General features: G+C 41.5%; 1 protein-coding gene across 2 annotated transcripts in view; it reads left to right on the top strand.

The window, feature by feature from the left end:
- The window catches only part of banp (BTG3 associated nuclear protein), a 57277-nt gene extending 46589 nt beyond the window's left edge, over positions 1-10688 (top strand). Inside the window, exons 12-13 of one of the 2 annotated variants that reach the window (XM_088997392.1) lie at positions 2667-2807; positions 9635-10687. In XM_088997392.1, coding sequence (XP_088853518.1) covers positions 2667-2807; positions 9635-9739 — 246 coding nt within the window. In that variant the 3' untranslated portion in view covers positions 9740-10687. Of the gene's footprint in view, positions 1-2666; positions 2808-9634 lie in introns of both variants that reach the window. The other variant, XM_088997393.1, reaches the window with a different exon arrangement.
- Positions 10689-19699: the final 9011 nt, after the last annotated feature.

Raw genomic sequence — 19699 nt, forward strand, 5'->3', positions numbered from 1 at the left:
GTTTTACAGTTTTTATTCAGTGTGACTGCCTCAACCAGAGTCAAGCCCCATGTTTGACTGGCTTAGTCAGGCAGACTTGTTCACTAATGTCTTCCATCAGGCTGCCTGGATTTGCCGTCTGGTGGTGATGACGCAGCCGAAATTGTGCTGAAACTTGCAACCTTGTTGTAGACGTAGCACGTCAGCGGTTGTCGGGAAAATTAAGTAAAGTCAAATCACTGTTGTTCAACGTAAAAGGCTGGGGAGATTGTGTGGAAGTTGAGTTTTTCTGTCATTTGTAATGCAAATCGAAGGAGTACCAGCCAGCCGAAGCCATAGCTGGAAAGCTAGAAAGTTTCTTTGAGAAGGACCTCCCATAACCTCTTTGGACAATTGCACACCGGGATGGCTCTGTCTTTTTAAACACATGACTTTGAACAATGGAGTAAATAAAAATATGAATTAATGTTGTCATTGATATTTGAAATGCATACCCCCATTTGGGTCGCTAAACAGCTACCGTTAGGTTTCCTGTTCTGTCTTCCTCAGTTGGTTGTTTTTTGTTTTGTTTATGTTCCTCTGGATGGTTTGTAACTGGGAAATGAGATTGTTTGTGTGTTTTGTATACTTTGCTTATGAATCTGATTCTAATATTGGTGCTGTCAGACTTAATAAATGAATGAATAAATGATTTAGTAACATGGAATTTTGATTAGTATTGCATTGGTGTAATAAGTATTAAGCAGATGCATCCATCCATTTCAGAATCAGAATCAGAATACCTTTATTCGTCCCGCAATGGGGAAATTTGCAGTCCACAGCAGCAATTGAAGAGGGATGGGGTTGGGGTGGGAGTGAAAGGATAGAAAACAAGATATTCTAAGCATAACAAAATAAAAATGTCAACTGTATACTGTGCAAATGTAGATGTGCAAAAACCGTTCTATAAACAAGACTGTACATAGTGCAGAATCAAGAAATGCATTTAGATATATTGCAACAACCCATATTTACAAGTGTCCAGGTTTTTTTTTTTTTCACATGTGATCATTGGGAATTGTGAAGCCTGACAGCAGTCGGTAGGAACGAGCGGCGGTACCTCTCCTTCTTGCAGCGCGGGTGTAATAGTCTCTGGCTAAAGGAGCTACCCAGAGCTGTCAGGATGGGCAGGAGGGGGTAGGAGGGGCTGTCCGTCATAGCTTTTAGTTTAGCTCGCGTCCGTCTGTTGCCCACCTCCTCGAGAGAGTCCAGCGAGCAGCCCACGACAGAACTGGCCCGCTTGACAAAGCGCTCCAGTCTTTTTCTGTCCCGGGTGGTGATGCTGCCTGACCAGCAGACAATGCCATAGTGGATGGCTGATGCCACCACAGAGTCATAGAAAGTCTTTAGGAGTGACCCCTGAACTCCAAAAGACCTCAGTTTCCTGAGGAGGAAGAGGCGACTCTGTCCCTTTTTGATTAGGGCATCCGTGTTTGTTGTCCAGTCCAGTTTATTGTTGAGAGTAACACCCAGGTACTTGTAGGAGGTCACCCTCTCAATGTCCGAACCCTGGATGTTCAATGGTGCAGGTGAGGATTGTTTCCTGCAGAAGTCCACCACCAGCTCCTTGGTTTTCCCGGTGTTGATCTGGAGGTGATTCTGCTGGCACCAGTCCACAAAGTCCTTTGTCAGTCCCCTGTACTCCCTATCGTCTCCCTCTGTAATGAGGCCGACAATAGCTGAGTCGTCAGAGAACTTCTGAAGGTGGCAGGTTGAGGTGTTGTAATTGAAGTCCGAGGTGTAGAGGGTGAAGAGGAATGGAGCCAGGACTGTTCCCTGCGGCGCTCCGGTGCTGCAGAGAAGCCTGCCCGACTCACAGTTCTTTACTCTCACGTACTGTGGCCTGTTTGTGAGGTAATCTGTAATCCAGGATGTGAGGTGATGGTCGACTCCGCATCAGTCTTTGAGGAAGCCATTTTGTCATCCAACCACTCCCTGCCTTAGACTGAAATTCGTTGTACGTCAAATTGCTCTCGGGCTTGCGGTGAGCTGCTCACCCATTTTCATGGTTTGGTTACAGGACGTGGCCAATGCGAGCCCAAGCACATATGTAGCCGTATTTTAGAAGCAAAACAATACGTTCGCGCTATTGAAATCCAAAAGATGGCAACGACAGGAAACCTAACCACACTCATGCTCTGTAACCAGGGCCCTGAACATGCGCAGCTTGAATCTTTCTTTGCTAACTTTTCAAACAACAAACAAAAGGGAACATCAGCCACCATTTGTTCCCAAACATAACTTAATTGTCTTACACAAGTGTGAGAACACACAAGAGTTAAGATCCCCAAGAGCTGCCTAGGTGAATCTATCGTCTTTCCCCTGGAACTATGTGACCCTTTCGGTTGCCACAAATTTAGTTTGTATGTTTCTGTGAGACCCAGTACTTCCAGTCTGACACCTGTGATCATTTCAAATATATGAACACTTGAGAGTGAACATGAATGAGGAATTCCGCTACATGTATTTGCTTTCATTGTACTCTTATTACGTCCACCGGTGCACGTTGAACTGTGGATCATAACAAGTGAGTCGAGTCTACTGCTTTGCATGTTTCGATAAGGGGCATTGTCAGGTTTTCTGTCTCAGCCAAAGCCAAATGACACATCATTTGTGTTTCTCTGCCCTCCTTCTCCCATCTGTTGTAGGTACTTCGGGGAGCTCAGCTCATCGCAGTGGCGTCATCTGAAGGGGGGTCGGCAGCGGTCGAGGGCACTGCTCTACCCCCTGACATTCAAGTGCAGTATGTTCAACTTGCCCCTGTCACAGATCACACAGCGACCATACAGGTAAATAGACATCACAAAACATCTTTGAGACTCTTGCATCCAAAGTAAACAGTTGCTGAATAAGGCTGGGTAACTGGGTAACATTGGGTAACATTGCCAGGACTCGAGTAAACTCATCTCACTCAGTCACGATCCACTTTGTTTTATAAAGACTTCAGAATAAACTCCAATCACAGTTGAAAAATATACATATTTGCTTCTGCAAAGAGGAATATGTTAAAATGTTAATCAATCTTGTCAAGGACTATTTGGACTGCGACTGAGCTATGAAATCAAACAATCAGCATGAGAATAAAGTCTGAATCGACTGTGTTTTAAAATATGCATTTCACAAATAATGGACTTCACCATTTAAGGTGTAACAGACACGGATGTAAAGATGTATTTTTTTATTTAAGAAATATAAATGCATATCAAATTGGGAGGCCTCCACAGTAATCTGTACCTGAAAAATTGCTGTTTTTAAAACGGTTAGCGACACCTTTGTTAGTGACTGTTTTTAGTGGGGCTGAGGCCTGCCGAAAATTGTCTTTTCCTTTACACCACTTTGACCAAAAGTACTAACACAATTTTGTTTTCAAATTACTTATTACTGAATTACTTATTACTGTATGTGCCTGTGAATTTTCTGCCTCTGGCAGCTTTCTTTTTAGCCTCTCCAACTTTAGCTCTCTCTCATCAGTCGTTTCAAATGGAAACATTCACGCTCCAGCACATACGTGTGTGTGCCTCAGGGGTGATAGGAGTGGAGAGTTGCAGTTTTATTTTTGCAATTCTTGAAAAGCTGAATAAAAATAAGTGTAAGTAAAATCACTTAATGTAATAATAAAGTTTTGCCCAAAATGAAAAACAAAACTCCAACACAAAAGCTAGATATACTGTACATGTGGCCGTCCGATTTTCAACATTTGTTGTGTGCAATACTCAAGTAGAAGTGGCCTTTGCAAACCTTCACACATTTTCTTTAAAAGAAAAATTCAGTTAAATTGTTCCTCAATGTATATCAGACAACAGAATAATTACCCGAAAGACAACAAAAATAGCACAGCTTTGAATGAATCTGAATTGGCCTTCGATGCAACCTGATGAAAAACAAAAACAAAACAAAGAGCTGAATGATGTCGTCTGGATGAGGCAGACTTCAAACCTGACACAACGTTTGCTGTTGCTGACTGATCCAAAACACTTCCAAGGAGGTGGAGAACTCTCATTGTCACAAAAATCATTTCAATCGGTTGTGTAACAGAATATTAAGACAAGACTATTGTTTTTTCTTCAAACCAATTTCATAACTTTGTTTTTGAAAACAATCCAACGCTGGCACGCCTTTTCAATCCTCACTTGTCAGGTCACCCCAAAATTGCATGTTTGTGCATCATCGTCAGCATTATTATCATTAAAGAGAGGAAACCAATTGGAAGACTTATTATGGTCAATGGTGTATAAAACAGCACAATTATATGCACGCCTGGACTGACCAGTGTATTTGAAAAAAAGACATATCACCCATTGTGACGTAGGAGTTCTATTGTTGTTCTTTTTCTCAGATCAATTTATTTCTGCGGCAACGGTGTTATTCTTTCATGAACAAAGGCGTACCAGTAATTTTTTCATGTTGTGTTGCATCGGCAATTTTTTGTATTTCTTTTTTTTTCTTTTTAAATTTTGAAATAGTCATACATACACTGATGTTTAGTTCTGTGATGTACTTCCAGCATGTCAACAGTTTACTGGTGCAGTTTAAAGTTTCAGACACAAAATTGCAAATATTTTCCACCATGATTGCCACTACTTGCTCTGTATTTCAAGAACTGCCACACAGCGAGCAATCTGAATGTTTTCTTAAGTGATTGATGTCATTTTTGATTGTACTTTTGCAAGCCCATTAGGCTGTTGGATCAGCCTGCTTTAATTTGGGCTGGATTGTAGTTTAGGTATGGATGCGGTCAGGGAAACCACTTGTTAAGTACTTGGTGTCTTTTGATCAGATTTTGTTCGATGGTTTTATTTGGCTTATGGATGTCATAATATTATATATATATATATATATATATATATATATATATATATATATATATATATATATATATATAATATATATATATAAAAACCATGTGTGTTCATAGTCAGAGCATCTTTAGATCTATCCAACCAATGAATCATTGACATGCGCAATATGAGACTTAAAAAGCATTTTAACACTTTAACTGGGAATAGTAACTGAAAAGCACATATGAAGCTTCAAACATGCATCAATGTGATGAAACACAAAAGGAGCTGAGTGGTACCAAGTGTGGTCTGACAGTTTGGTTTTTGTGTCCAAAACTGTAAACACTGTTGATTTACCATTGAAAGTTCAGCCAAAGGTTAGCGATGGTATGTATATCACTTTGAACAGTGTGGAATTGAGAGAATTACTATCATGTGTTTCCAAACATGTGGTAGCATTTAAACAAGTTCTTGCAAAATTACTCTCACATTTTGATTTATTTATCTCTGCATTACAGTACTCTGAATAATTTCCCCATCGTACACAACATGCAGTACAATTTCCTCAAGATGGCGTTGAGCTGTAGAAAATCTCCTTGTGCTTACCCCCTGCTCAGTCCATCCCAGCTATCACAGAGTGCCAACAGGCTGGCTAAATTTGTATAATCATTAAATCATGTCATAGCAGTCTTTGAAAAATATAACCATGAGATTTTTATCCTGCCAAATGGAGAGCGAAACCCATGCTGTGATACTTCATCATGGCCACAATCTCAGATTTTCAATGAAAATCATCCATGTGTGTTTTACTTAGCCTATTTAATAAGCAATGCTTCAAATATGTGGCATGCTGTGATGCAGCTGTGTTGAGTGTGCTGGGCTACAGTGAGAAAACCCTGCAGGTGTGTTTGATGGAACCCCTGGCAGTGACTCATTCCTGACAGCCATTTTGCGGTTTGCACGCGCACACGAGAGTCAGAATTGAATACTGATTGCATCTTCAGTATTGTCATAGTGATCCACCTCTATAATGACATTGTGTCGTATATACGCCAGGCATGGAATTTGTGATTTGATGCTATGTAAAGAAATACTGGCTGCAGGCACACCAACTGTGGAAAACAATAGCAGCGTGCGGTATGTACGAAGTAACTTGTTTACAATGTACAAAATAGTGCTGCGGTCTGCCAGTATTCTCTCATCTCATCTCATTTTCCGTACCGCTTATTCCTCATTAGGGTCGCGGGGGTTGCTGGAGCCTATATCAGCTGTCTTCGGGCACGAGGCGGGGGACACCCTGAATTGGTTGCCAGCCAATCGCAGGGCACACAAAGACGTACAACAGTCACTCTCACACTCATACCTAGGGACAATTTGGAGTGGTCAATCTGCCTGCCATGCATGTTTTTGGAGTGTGGGAGGAAACCGGAGGACCCGGAGAAAACCCACGTGGGTCCGGGGAGAACATGCAAACTCCACACAGGGAGGCCGGACCGGGATGCGAACCGGCGACCTCTGCACTGTGAAGCCGGTGTGCTAACCACTCGACTACCGGGCCGCCTCTGCCAGTATTGTTTGGGTGTATTGTGTGTACTGTGTACACACAATGTATATAGACTTTACTATATATATATATCCGGTTATATCGATACTATTTCTATGCACGCACGGAGAAAATTACATGCAAACAGGGTCGGATATATCGATAGTCCCGGTTATATCGATATTTTTTTGGACTCCCTTGAATATCGATATAACGAGACTTTACTGTAATTAGTTCCGTTTAGTACGATTCATGGTTATTACGATAATCCGGTTACTACTGTGCTCCTTTTCATCTCCCGCCGGCCATTTTGCTATGTTTATATCGATACGCGCCATCGGTCGCGCCATTGGTCGACTTGGTCACGTGTCTTGGTTACGTGACCAGCTCCCGCGAGCAGATGCCATTTTCATTTTCAGACGGCAGCTCGTGTGTATCAGACGGCAGCTCGTGTGTCTTCAGCAATGGCGAAACGAAAGAATTGTGATCTCGGAACGAAGCACAGGGCAATCGTGGCTGTTGAGGAGAATCCAACACGGAGCAAATGCTCTATTGCAAAAGAATTCGATGTGCCCCAAAATACTTTATCAACGTGGTAGAAGAGTAAGGATAAAATAAAGACATTTGTTTCTTGACTGACATCAGAAAAAGGTTTTATAGCATCTACAATACCCAAAACACGCAGTATGATAAATGCAAAACACCAGTAAAAATGACTTCACGTCACGCCAAGACGTCTTGCATTGCTGGAGAATCCAAACAATGGCATAGGATTCGGAGAATATGCTTTCTTGTTACACATCCATTCATGGATATGATTCAAATACAGAAGAGAGAGTAAAGCATACGTGTTTGCAATTGATTGTAACCGTGTAGTTGTCCGGAATTCTGCAACTGGTTGTGAATAAAGTCAACCAAGACGCCCAAGTCATCGAACGTTTTTCGGCGAAATAGTCCACTTTTGTTCACCACTCGCTTCAAATGTCTTTCACTTATTAGTAAGCCGTGTTTAATCTCAAGAACGGATTTTATATCTTTGTATTTCAAGCCAATTTTAAAGTAAAACTGGATTAAAGGAACGAAAGGGTGAAAAGGCTCCATGTTTGTTGTTTTCGGTTACACTGACGATGAACCGGAAGTACATGTACGCGTATTTTTAAAAAAAAGATTGCGAGATCTTGCAAAAGTATTGCGAGGGAACGCAAAGTATTGCGAGGGAACGCAAAGTTTTGCGAGGGAACGCGAGATCTCGCAAAGTTTTTTTTTTTTTTTTCTTCGATGTCCCCTTAGGGGCTCCGTATGAATTAAACTACCCTACCAGACGTTTCTTTAAAAAGATTGTGCTCACTTTTATCAGCTGAACCCCATTCCATTGACTTACAGGCATGTTTTTGAAACATGTCGGAGGAAGTAGCAAAAAAAAAAAAACACACATATGCACAGAGAGAGCTAAACATTCATATATTTTTTGTATAACACTATAGCAAATTTTGGTCATGGGGGAGGTGGAACCTGTCTCATGTGACTTTTCCATTGCAGCACTTCTACCCTGAAACAGCTTGACAGAGTCACTTTACCATAAAACCTTTTCGAGGCTGTGCTGTTACACTGGATTCATCACTCAAAACCTGCTTCTAGAATACAGACTAAGGAGGGTCGTGATTTTATGTTCATTAGATTGACCGACTGATGTAGACATTACGTTAAGCCAGGGGTCGGGAACGTTTTTGACTAAGAGAGCCATAAAAGTAAAATATTTAGAAATGTTTTTCAGCGAGAGCCACACGCACGCGCGCGCGCACATACAAACGCTCGCGTGCGCGCGCGCACACACACGCGCACGCGCGGCCACTTTTCAACAAAATATCAGAATGTATTATTTTAAGAACTTTGTGATAGTACTCACCGTTAACATGGATGGTTTTCCGTTCCTCGTGTTTGGTAAAAATCTAGGAAAACGATCGGAATGAAATTCAATTTGCCGGTCCAGAGGCGAAGTTACTGCTAGCTAGCCTGCACACGGCTCATAAGCTTCCACACTTGCTATCTGCAATCTACTTCTCGCAGAAGTATGTGGATGATAACGTTAACATGGGGCTTGTTAAAATGTCACTGACATTCGACTGTTTCATCGATGGTATTGTTTCATTGCAAATTAGAATCAGAGCATTTTCTCTCCTCTAATGCTACGGTGCATTCACGCTGAAGTGCACAAGTTGGGCTCATTTAAAGGGGCGTTTACCTGTTTCAACATGACGGCCACTATCATCCAATCAACATGGCGTTTTCGGCCATTCTAGGTCAGTGTCATCCAATCAAAATTGCGCTTTCCTCCAACTGCAGCCCCAACGGGAAATGAACGAGGAAAAAAACGACAATATGTACTATAATATGTAATATTTATCGGCGAGCAATATGCAATCATCAAAAGAGCCATATATGGCTCGCGAGCCATAGGTTCCCGACCCCTGCGTTAAGCGATGCAGCAAGGAATTCTCCTGCGCATGCCCACTTCGTGCTTCTGAGCAAGCGAGGGCCAGTCAGCTGTGAAGTCATAAAGTAAAGTATATCCAGTAAACATTATGGTGGTGACACTTTTAACAATGTGTTGGCTCCATTCAAGTGAAGGGGCTCTAGCTCCATCTTTCAATGTATCTATTTTCCACATTGCTCAGTCTTAGTCAAGGAACAGACGCCCAACAATCCAGACTAAAATGATGTTATATTTACAGATGGGACTTATGCCATAAATGTAACTTATTTCATCTTCAGGTATATATAAAATTGTAAATATGGTTAAGATTTGTCTCTTGGTGGTGGGTCGTTGTGTCTCTCTCGCTTGAACCTTGGAATGGATTCATCGTTAGCATGAAAGCTATGCATTTGATGGGCTATAATTTGCGACGTGACCGCATCATGCAATTGGGATTTATATTTTGAATCACCATAAAACCAGTGGCCACTCATGACATCTGTGGCAGAATCCCAAATGCTGAGAAAATGCAGTGGAATCTTTTACAGTTAGTTCTGTTGTAGTAGAGAAACAACAGAGGCCAGACCTGGCCAAGAGAGGCCTGGGCAGATCAAAGCCATGGTCATGTTGGAACCTGTGATAAAAAGGGGCCTGAAAAGGTTAGAAAATCTCAATGTTGAAAAAAAAAGAACAGCCAAATTAAAACAGATTACATCCATACATCACACAGGTACACGACAACTACGATTTTCCATGAATATACTGTGTTTCATACAAAATCATGCATTTCAGACATCTTCTTCCCTACTTTGTCCATCCCAGGGTGCTGAGCTTGCGCCTGCACTGCAAGCAGACATGGATGTGAAAGATACCATCCAAGGAGAGAACGGCGAAGTCGTCCAAATCGTCTCTTCTGTGGCTACCTGAGAGGCTTCTGCTTTTTGGACTACCCAAACTTTTACCGCTTCAGCGGCACATGCAGAGAGACTGACAGACATTGAAGTCAGAAACCCTGTTTTAAAAAACTAAATAAAATCCCAAATGTCAATCACACGAGTGAGAACAAGCCATTGTTTGTTGTTGTTTATGTTGTCTCTTGCAAAGCAGATGTTCATCATAAAGTTGACCACAATTCTTCAAAATCAGATGCTGTCATTCTGGTGTGTTCATCTGATGAAGGAATCATCTCACCCTGGGATCCATTCCGGGATTACTGTGTTGTCCATCGAGGGCAGTTGCTGTTCATGCAGCGCATCAGCACATACACATGCTTGTTTACGATGATGAAAACCAGCAACATTGGAGAGTTGTGAAGCTGGGTTCCCCATGATGATGGTGTGCAAAACCCTGAATGACCATTAAAATGGAACTTGAAATTTGCTGAGAACAATTCCTCTCGGGATGAGTTTTTTTTTATTTTTTTATCCGCCTTCATAATTGACTCCATATTATGTCTCCCGGCTGTGAGCTCCTCCCTTCACTTGCCTCATCATGTTCCCATATTGTTCTGATCTGTTGTTTGATTTATCTATTAGTTGCTTGCTGGGAGAAATGCTTTACTTTGGAAAGAGGTAGACCATGAAATGCGAGAGCTGGTGCCAGTGTAAGTGGACTGCAGGATACCAAGGAAAGCCTGAAGGTGTTAATATCCCCAGCTTTGTCTTTGGAAATATACATTCATGCAAATAAACCATGTTGGTGGTTGTTGTAAACATGTGTTTTGACTTTGCTTAGTTTTCATTTTCATTCATTTCCATAAATTGAGGTTAGCAAAATGGCTTCCTTCTGTTCCAGACTTGTAGTATGCCAGCATTGTCAAAGTGTCCAAAAGGAGCCAAAAATGCTTAAGTTGGAATCTCAATTTTATTTTAAATTGATTCCTTTGCCTTTTTAGTAAATATCCATCGTGGTTCCAAGGCTTCCATGCTGTCAGCCAGCCCGGCAAGTTTCTTCCATCTACTTTGTACTCGTGTTTTACAGGTCGGAGGGCTGATTCTCAGAAGATGAATTTCTTTGAAAGGCAGCATGCTAAGAAGATATCGGTGAGATATTGTTGAGGCTGCATATGACTTTTGGGGAAGTTTCCCATGCTTGGTGTGATGTCATCGTGTATTTTGGAAAAGGAGAAAGAGGCCAGCGACAAAGTGAACTTGATAAAACAACATCCATGTCTGAAATCTTGACTGCTTCCTCTTGTTTCTCCCTCAGTGTGTTGTTGCTGTCTCTGACCTCTCGGCGCAGCCACTTCATCTTGTCCGTTTCCCTCACTCCCTCTTTTATATAACTGTGTTTCTATGCAACTCTCACTTTCTTCCTGCTCATTGAGTGTTACACCCCATTTACTTCCCTTTTAAAGTCTTTTGCTAAGCTGATCAAGAGTTTGGAGGAGATAAACTGCAATGTACATCCCATAAAAGCAATCCTGACATTGCACCTTTCAACTGCCTCCTCCCAATGATCGCTGTCTCTTGAGCTGGGTGCAGGCTCTTCTCTTCACTTTTACAACTCTGGGTTCCGTCCAGGTGTTGCAGTGGTTTTCTTAGCAACAAGACCCTCTCTCAGTCTGTCTCGAAGATAACCTGCTGGAAACAGAAACAAAAGCATTGATCGAAGAAAACCATGTTTAGGAAGGAGTGTCCTGACTGACACATGAATAAGCAAAGCAAACTGTTCTGCACTTTGTCTTGGGTAGATCTCGCTCTTTCTCGATTGGAAAATGCTTGGCAGATGTATTCAATTCACTGGCGAGAATGTAGAATAAAGCCTTTTTATTTCAGGCCTAGGTTGAAGTCTTTGCGGAACCATCTAGCGATGGAGGTGCTGCCACAACATCACGTGACAATCAGTCAGCAAGTGGGTGGTGCAAAAAATTGGTGCTGTTGTTAAATCCAGCGTCTTTCATCTTCGGCAACTGATTAAAATAAAACCTCTTCTTTCTCATGAGCACCTTGAAGCAATAATTCATTCCTTTGTCACATCTTGGCTCAATTACTGTAATGCACTTTACTTTGGAGTCAGCTAATCCTCCATGAAGCGTCTCCAGCTGGTCCATAATGCTCCTGCTCACCTCTTGACAGGTACTCGTAAGAGGGAGCACATAATTCCTGCTCTGGGAACCCCTCACTGGCTCTCTATACATTTTAGAGTTCCTTTCAAGATCTTATTATTTGTCTTCAAATGTTTAAATGGCCTCGCTCCTCCTTACCTCTCCAAGCTCATCCACCTCTCCACACCTTCCCAACGCCTCAGGTCTGCTGACCAGACATTATTAGATGTGCCACAAACGAATCGGAAGCTCGAGCCTGTTTTGTTGCTGGTCCCACTCTCTGGAATGACCTGGCACTGAACATTCGGCAAGCCCCATTGCTGCTCATCTTTAAAACCCACCTCAAAACTCACTTGTACTCTTTGGCATTTGACTCAGCATGATTCCAACTTGATCTTGGTTTCACTCCCTGGTGCTTTCTGCTATCTTTGTGACTGCTTTATTTCCTGTATGTGGTAGTTGTCCATGTTAAGTGCTATATTATAGCTTCAGCTGTTGTTAAAGTGCTATATAAGTCAACATGTATTGTACTGTAGTGCATTGTAAAAAGCTCTACTGTTTTACGGTTGTAACCAAAAGGCATAGTTGGAGAGGATAAATCAATGAAGGCTAACTGCCCCCCTTTCATTTTACCAATTGTGTGCTACCAGTTTTTATGGGAACACTGAAATACACTGAAAGCCTGACACCGCTGACCTCGATGGCCCTCATGGCCAATATCACTGATCTAACACATCACTAATGTTCCTCTGAGTGAATGCACAATAATTCCCACACATGTACTCCAAATTTTTTAGAACTGTGCCGCAGATACAAAAAAGGGACCCCCTCCCATATTGAAAGTGCTTTTCACTCGCACATGTAGTCCCAACACTTTTGTTCACATTGTGTGTATATTTTCCTTCTCAGCACTAATCTGATTTAATATGTGCATAAGCGGCATGCCGCGGTTGCTGCTCACCTGCCATCAAACCATTTGGAAGGAAGCATTATCTTGGGATTCATAAAGATCACTGGACACAACAATCATAAACTGCTGACAGAGCCAAGATTAGTCTGATTTATATGAAGGGTGAGATTACACCAGGAGTGCAGTGTTTAAATTGGACCCCGTCACGCAATCCTTTCAGTCAAAGTACTACGAGCAACGCACGCAAATATCTTTTTCCAAGATATCCCCGTTCTCGCGCTCTCCCTGCTCTGATTAAGATTCTGTTTGTGTGGCTGTATTTATTTACACAACAACACTACATCTTGGAGCGTTGTCTCAGCATGTCAGATTCTTGTTCTACGGTATATTTTCTCCTGACACAAAAAAATACAATTCTAATCATGTTAAGAGGTCTAAATAGTGTGGATACCATCAACGCTTCATCTTGCGGATATTTTTGTTTTCAGACATATGTTATTGATAGATTGTTGCTTTCACCTTATATACCCTTACATAACGCATTTCACTGTTTCCAGTAATGAACTCAGATGTCAGAATTAGTCACACACTGAAGCAGACTCCAGCGATCCAGTGTCATGAGAAGATACTGAATTTAAAAGTGTTTTTCAAGAGCACCTTCGCCGTGTGAATGGGGCCACCTCATTGTTGTTTGAAAGTTGAGGACTGACTGCACTTAGTGATGATGTTGTTTTATTTTGAAAACCAAATTCTGTTCTGATCTAAGACATGATTGAATACTCTCTTTGTCTCTCAGCTGCACCGATAAAAGAACAATACTTTGATTTGAGCGTACAAGCAGGATTAAACAGGTGTTGAAATTGAGGTCACCAATTCGCAGGGGAGATCTTATTTGTTACTTTTAGAAGCTGTTTATTTATTGTTATTAAAACTATTTTAACCAATTCACCGCCATTCCCGATTTTTTTTTCGGGATTTGAAAATATGCCGTGCAGCGGCCTTCCCAATTTTGTTCAGGTTTTGTTTTTTCTTGTTGCCGATAAAGCGCTGGTCAGACCTCTGGGGGCAGCATTTGCCTTTTGTTCGTCCGCCCCCACTTGCACCTCATATTACCGCAGACCCATATAACCTAGGTATTAACTCTTTTTTTGCGATGAAAGATGAGAGTCTTAAGTTTCTTCCACTGCATTGTATGTTTATAATAATACAGTACATTCTATTTCTAAGCGCCATTCCTAAAACTCAATATTCTGTGGGTCTTGGATTTTTTGTGAAAGTGACAAAACTCCCGGCACTGGAGTGGTCACATTCTTGCACGTCTGGCAGTGAATGGGTTAATCTGTAAATTGTATTTACTAAAAATGAATGTAATCAGTTTGTAGTTAACACTGTATGAGTTGCATTGTGCACCATCATTAGTGTTGTGTGTCATTTTATCTTCTTATTTTATTTTATTTTTTTACTTCGTACTGCCCACATTCCAAAAACATGCCAGAAAAATGCATGGCACACTGATTGAACACTTCATATTGACCCTAACTGTGAGCGTGTGTGAGCATGGTTAGTTTCTTTGTGCCCTCCGATTGGCTGGCAATCAATTCTGTCCCGAGTGAGGAATAAACTGTTCGGAAGATGAATGATAATGGGTAGGGATAAATGTGTTTAAATAGAATATATGAACAAACTTGCCAAGTATAATCCTGGAGGGAAGGCTTTACTTTATGCTAATGCTCTTTTTTCCAAGGGTATGCAATGGAAAAAGCCTACTCAGTGTAGCCAGCAATTATTTTACGTTTCCGTTCACATTGTTATATTTTTTTAACAAGGAAAACATACTTAATTTTGTGTGTGTGTGCGTGGTGAGAAATGTGAGTTCTGGAGAACCGGGACTAACTCTCGAGCTGGAAATGAGATTGACACATGTACAAAAGCTCTCCACTCGCTAATTTAACAATTTAAATAACTTTATTTTTCATGAGTGGAGTGTGTCATTGAATGATGTCACCAAATACATATGAAGTGTTCTTGACTGGGGTGGGCTTTAATAGAAAAAATCTGTCATAGACACAAATAAAATGTGTTCGGGGGGGAAAAAATACAATTTCCAGAATTCTTCCAGCAATGCAGGTAAACATTTTCATATGCTTTTCCCGCAAAAAGCATATTTTCACAATTGAGCGTGGGGTTAAAAAAATCTGCCAACATGTAAAACCAATCTGAACAAATATGCCAAATTTTAGCACGAGCTGATAGTGCTTCTTCCACTGGTCTTTGCTGTAGAATACGAGGAGCTCATTCATTCATTCATTCATTCATTCATTCATTCATTCGTTTGTTCGTTTGTTCGTTCGTTCGTTCGTTCGTTCGTTCGTTCGATCGTTCGTTCGTTCGTTCGTTCGTTCGTTCGTTCGTTCGTTCGTTCGTTCGTTCGTTCATTCATTCATGTTCCAAACTGCTTTATCTTCACTAGAGTTGTGTGGGTGCTGGAGACTATCCCAGCTGTCTTTGGGCAGTCGACGAGGGACACCCTGAACCGGTTGCCAGCCACTCACAAGGCACACAGAGACAACCAAACCTCCGCGGTCACACTTACTCCTCTGGATTATTTAGACTCTAAATTTTAGAGTGTTCAATCAGACGACCATCCATGTTTTTGGAATGCGGGAGGAAACTTGAGGACCCGGAGAAAAAACCCATGCAAGCACGTGGAGAACATGCAAACTCCACACAGGAAGGCCAGAGCTAGAATTAAATCTGGTACTTTTGCACTGTGATGTCGACGTGTTAACCATTTGACTACCGGGCTGCCCGCGACAGAATTTCAGTTCTTTATTTGTGCCTAGATAGATGTTTTTGCTATCATAATATCAGAGAGGCCATGTTTACTCCCTGCAGTTAAGAAGTACAGATTTCTCTTTCTCCAAAACCTTTTATCATGATACTACAGAGCTGTCGGCCTTCAGAAAAAGTTATGAGTATCCAGTGCTTTCCTTTTGATGTTGAGAAAATCCTGATGTAAATTATGTTTCAGTCCTTCTTCTTGATCTTAGCTTCCTGAACAGGGTCACTGCCCTCCATTTTCATAACAAGTTTAGGCCATCTCATTCTTATCTCATTCCAAAAACTCATTGCTGTTCCTCTATTGTGCTGCTTCCAGATGGGTGTTTTCGTATTTAAGCATTTAACTAAACACATTTCAGCCATCATTTGTTACCAGGTTCAGAAATCTACCTGCACGCCTCCACAATCAGCTCTGCAGGCCCTGGAGCATAAAAATCAATGTCGATGAAACTGATGCTTTAACTAATCAGAGTTTGAGTTGGCAACCGAAGGCCTGCTGGAAGGCGCTGGAAATGTCAGTTTTTGCAAACTATGATTGGCTCGTCACTCAACAATCATAGTACCACTAGCCACTAGTGATAAGAGCATACTGGCCAGGGGTAGCACACTGTATATGTAGCGAGCTGCATAAGCAAATATATTGTTGTGTTGAATTAATTGCGGGTTTGTCAACCCACAATGGCTGAAGGAGGAGAACAAATGGATTTGGTTGCAGATTTTCAAGACTTTTCAAGAATACATTGATATCATTAACGTTGGACACCTCTGAAGCTCTCAAAAATAGCAAATAATATTGCAATTTTATGAGGTTATCATTAACCCATGTGTTTACAGTAAACATTTGAACAGTTTCAAAACAGTTTTTCTTACGTTTCTTCGAATCACAAGTTATTTCCTTGCCAACGGCACCCTATCATGGACGTCTAGTAATATCACACCACACTCGCAGCTGATTGATTCAGAGGAAGCACTACTGAAGGCCTAGGAGTGCTATGCAGGGCCAGCCACAGAATGTGCATGAATCTGTTTTCAAATGCTGGAAATTCAAATTCATAAACCAACTTGTGTAATCACAATTTGTTTTACCCTACTTCCACCACTGTCATATTATTCCACATACACGTCAGCGTTATTTTGTTTTGACGCCTGCACCTTGTCCTTGACGCATCTGCGCACCGCACCGTACGTGATGTCACGAGAACTGCTGTAGTGCGGCATCCAGTCCCTCGCGAATCACGTGTTTGAAAGCGGTGTGTGTGCACGGGCGCTCAAAAGTCCAAACTTCCTCTTGATGTCACCTGGGGACCAACAAGCAGGAAGGAACACTTTGACGCCTCGGTGGTGTTTATGTGAAACTTTCGAAATACGACCGATAATTCTATTCTGAAGGGAGTTTCTTGGAGTGGAGTGGAGGGGAGGTCCTCTCGCTTTTTAGGGACCAGATGTGTGAGAGAGGAGGTGTGCAAACACAACCAGAAACACACACCGCTCAAGCTGGCAAGACAGACCTTGGAGTGGACATCTTTAATTTAGCAACCAACGTAAGTAAAAAAAGTGAGAGTTAGAGCGAGGCAAAGACGTCGCAGTTGTTTTGTCTTCTTCACAAAGTTGTGCGTGTGTGCGCGCGCGCGTGTGTGTGCGCGCGCGGCCGAGACGGTGCGAGAGAGGATGAAGATGAACTAGAGACACGATGACGTCGTGCGTAACCAGGTCACAGATGCTCGATGTCTTCCCGCTCGCAGTGGTTGAGCTTTCTTTTGAAAGCTTGCAATGGAGTCACGTTCAATGGCGTTGTTGCTGTTTTTTATGCAAATGCAGCTCACAGGGCTCGATTTTTCGGCAATGGCCATGAATGAACTAATGAACATTGGAAGAGCATTTGAATGGCACACTGAAGGAAAAAAGTTATTTTCCTTTGGGCTTTCTTGGGCTTTTTTCTTCAGGTGTCGCCACAGCGAATCAGTGTCCTCCATCTAACCCTTTTTTGTGCATCCTCTTTTCTCACACCAGCTACCTCCGTGCCCTCTTTCACAACATCCATAAACCAACTCTTTGGTTTTCCTCTTGGTCTCTGTTCTGGCAGTTCAAGGCTCAGCATCCTTCTCCCAATGTAAAAAAAAATATTGGCTACATTTACTCCATTTTATTTGTGTCAGTAGTGTACTGCATATATATCCTCTTAAAAATATGTATCTGGGTCCAGATCATTTTATTTTCTATCTTTTCCAGATAGATTTTGATGTATTGTCCTCTTGAAAATAAAATAGATATCTGGATGATTTTATCTTCTGGAACCACCAAAATAATCACAATTGACCACATTCAGCACATTTAATTTGGTGTGCACCTGCACAACAATGACAATCTTATCAAAATAGAAACAAAAAAATCCTGAAATGTATGCAGAAACGTTTCAACATTTACATCTTAACAGTGATGTATTTGTCCTCACCAGTTAACTTGTGCCACTTCTGTCCCACTATGACACAATTAAACCCGATTGGCAAAATACTGTAATTGTAACTCATAGACATCTGGCTACGGGTAGCACCAAAATACTTATTTCTGTATGTATGCTTCTGTACTTTTGCTTCTCTTGTAACATGATCAGTTCTATTGTTAACCTCGTCTGCTCCTACTCAGCATTTAGACTCAACAATTGACAGTTTACACTGTGTGATCGAAGCATCCGTCCTTCCATTTCTTTGATCACCGACTTCATCTTTACAACCAGAGGCGAGCTGGAGGCTACCGGCTTACTTGAGGCTGATATGTACCGTATATTCTGGACAAGTCAGCGAGCACGTCAACATGAAAACATTCACACCTACGGACAGTTTAGAGAAGTATTTACCAACATTGTGCCCGCGGTACACACAAGGCAACTACAAAAGTAGCTCATGGACGTGTTCTAAACATCACTCACCTGTGATTGGACATTGTGGTTTTATTTATTGGTATGCAGTAGTAGTGATCATTTAAATATGTACACACTTTACAGAGATATTTATTGAAATAATGGCTGCCATATTGATGTTAATGTTTCCGAACTGGTTGATCAAACACTCAAAAAAAATCCCCGATTTAGATTCTTCAATGAACCGAATATGCTTTCGTAATGTCAAAGAAAGCCGCAGTACCTGAAGAAAATCCAGCATGCAAGCTTGGTGAGAACATTGAAACTCCACACTCGAAGTCACTCGAAGATCCAAACCTCGAGTCTCAGAACTGAGAGGCGACATGCTTAACCATTTGACCACCAAGCTGGCAAACGCCAAGTGGATTTATTTCAAATTTATTACAAAGATCCCTTGGATTACATGCTCACCACACTTTTTATGGTTTAGAGGTGACTTATGGTGTTTAATGAGCTGTTTTGCGCAGCAATGTACCAATATGTTGGAACATATTGTACAGACTATTTTTCATTTGGTTGTTTTACAGTTATGTTCTATATGTTTTTGTCTTTTTTAGATACTTATTTGCTGTTATTGTCATTCTCCTATTGCATTAGTGACCGGGTATGGCATAACTGAGTATTGTTTTTTTTTTTTTTTTTACATTATTTTTAATGGGTCATGTTGCTGCCAGAGGAGCAAAATTCCTTCAGAAAGTGAGCACCCCCCGTTTTTTGTCAGATCATGTGTCTAAGCTACACCAACTGGGGAACTAATTTGGCTGTTACTAAGAGGCTGTAAACATAACATGTTGTCTCACATAAAACCTCCTCACCAGATGTTTTTGTCCAACAGCAAGGTAATATGTTCGGAAAGGGAGTGTTTTACCCTTTGTTGAATACCCAATGGACTAATGGATTGCACTGTGGAAGTCACTGAGATAGAGAAGCACAGTGTCAGTTGAATCGAAGCTGCAAAAAAAGTTGAGATGATCTACTTTGGCGTGAAGTGAGACTGCGTAATTCATTCCTGTGAAGGTTTCATGCATTTCTTGAATAATAATGAAGAGCCGGCTCCATTAGCAGCTTTTTTTATTTCAGTATTTTTTGGGAGGGTTTGTTAGTTTTGTTTTGTTTTTACTTGCACCGGTCAGGTCATATAAATGGTTGACACACTGTACCTGGCACTGCATC

This window comes from Hippocampus bargibanti, linkage group LG05 (assembly GCF_051943395.1).
Source record: "Hippocampus bargibanti isolate YZ-2025 linkage group LG05, ASM5194339v1, whole genome shotgun sequence".
NCBI classification, from domain to species: domain Eukaryota; kingdom Metazoa; phylum Chordata; class Actinopteri; order Syngnathiformes; family Syngnathidae; genus Hippocampus; species Hippocampus bargibanti.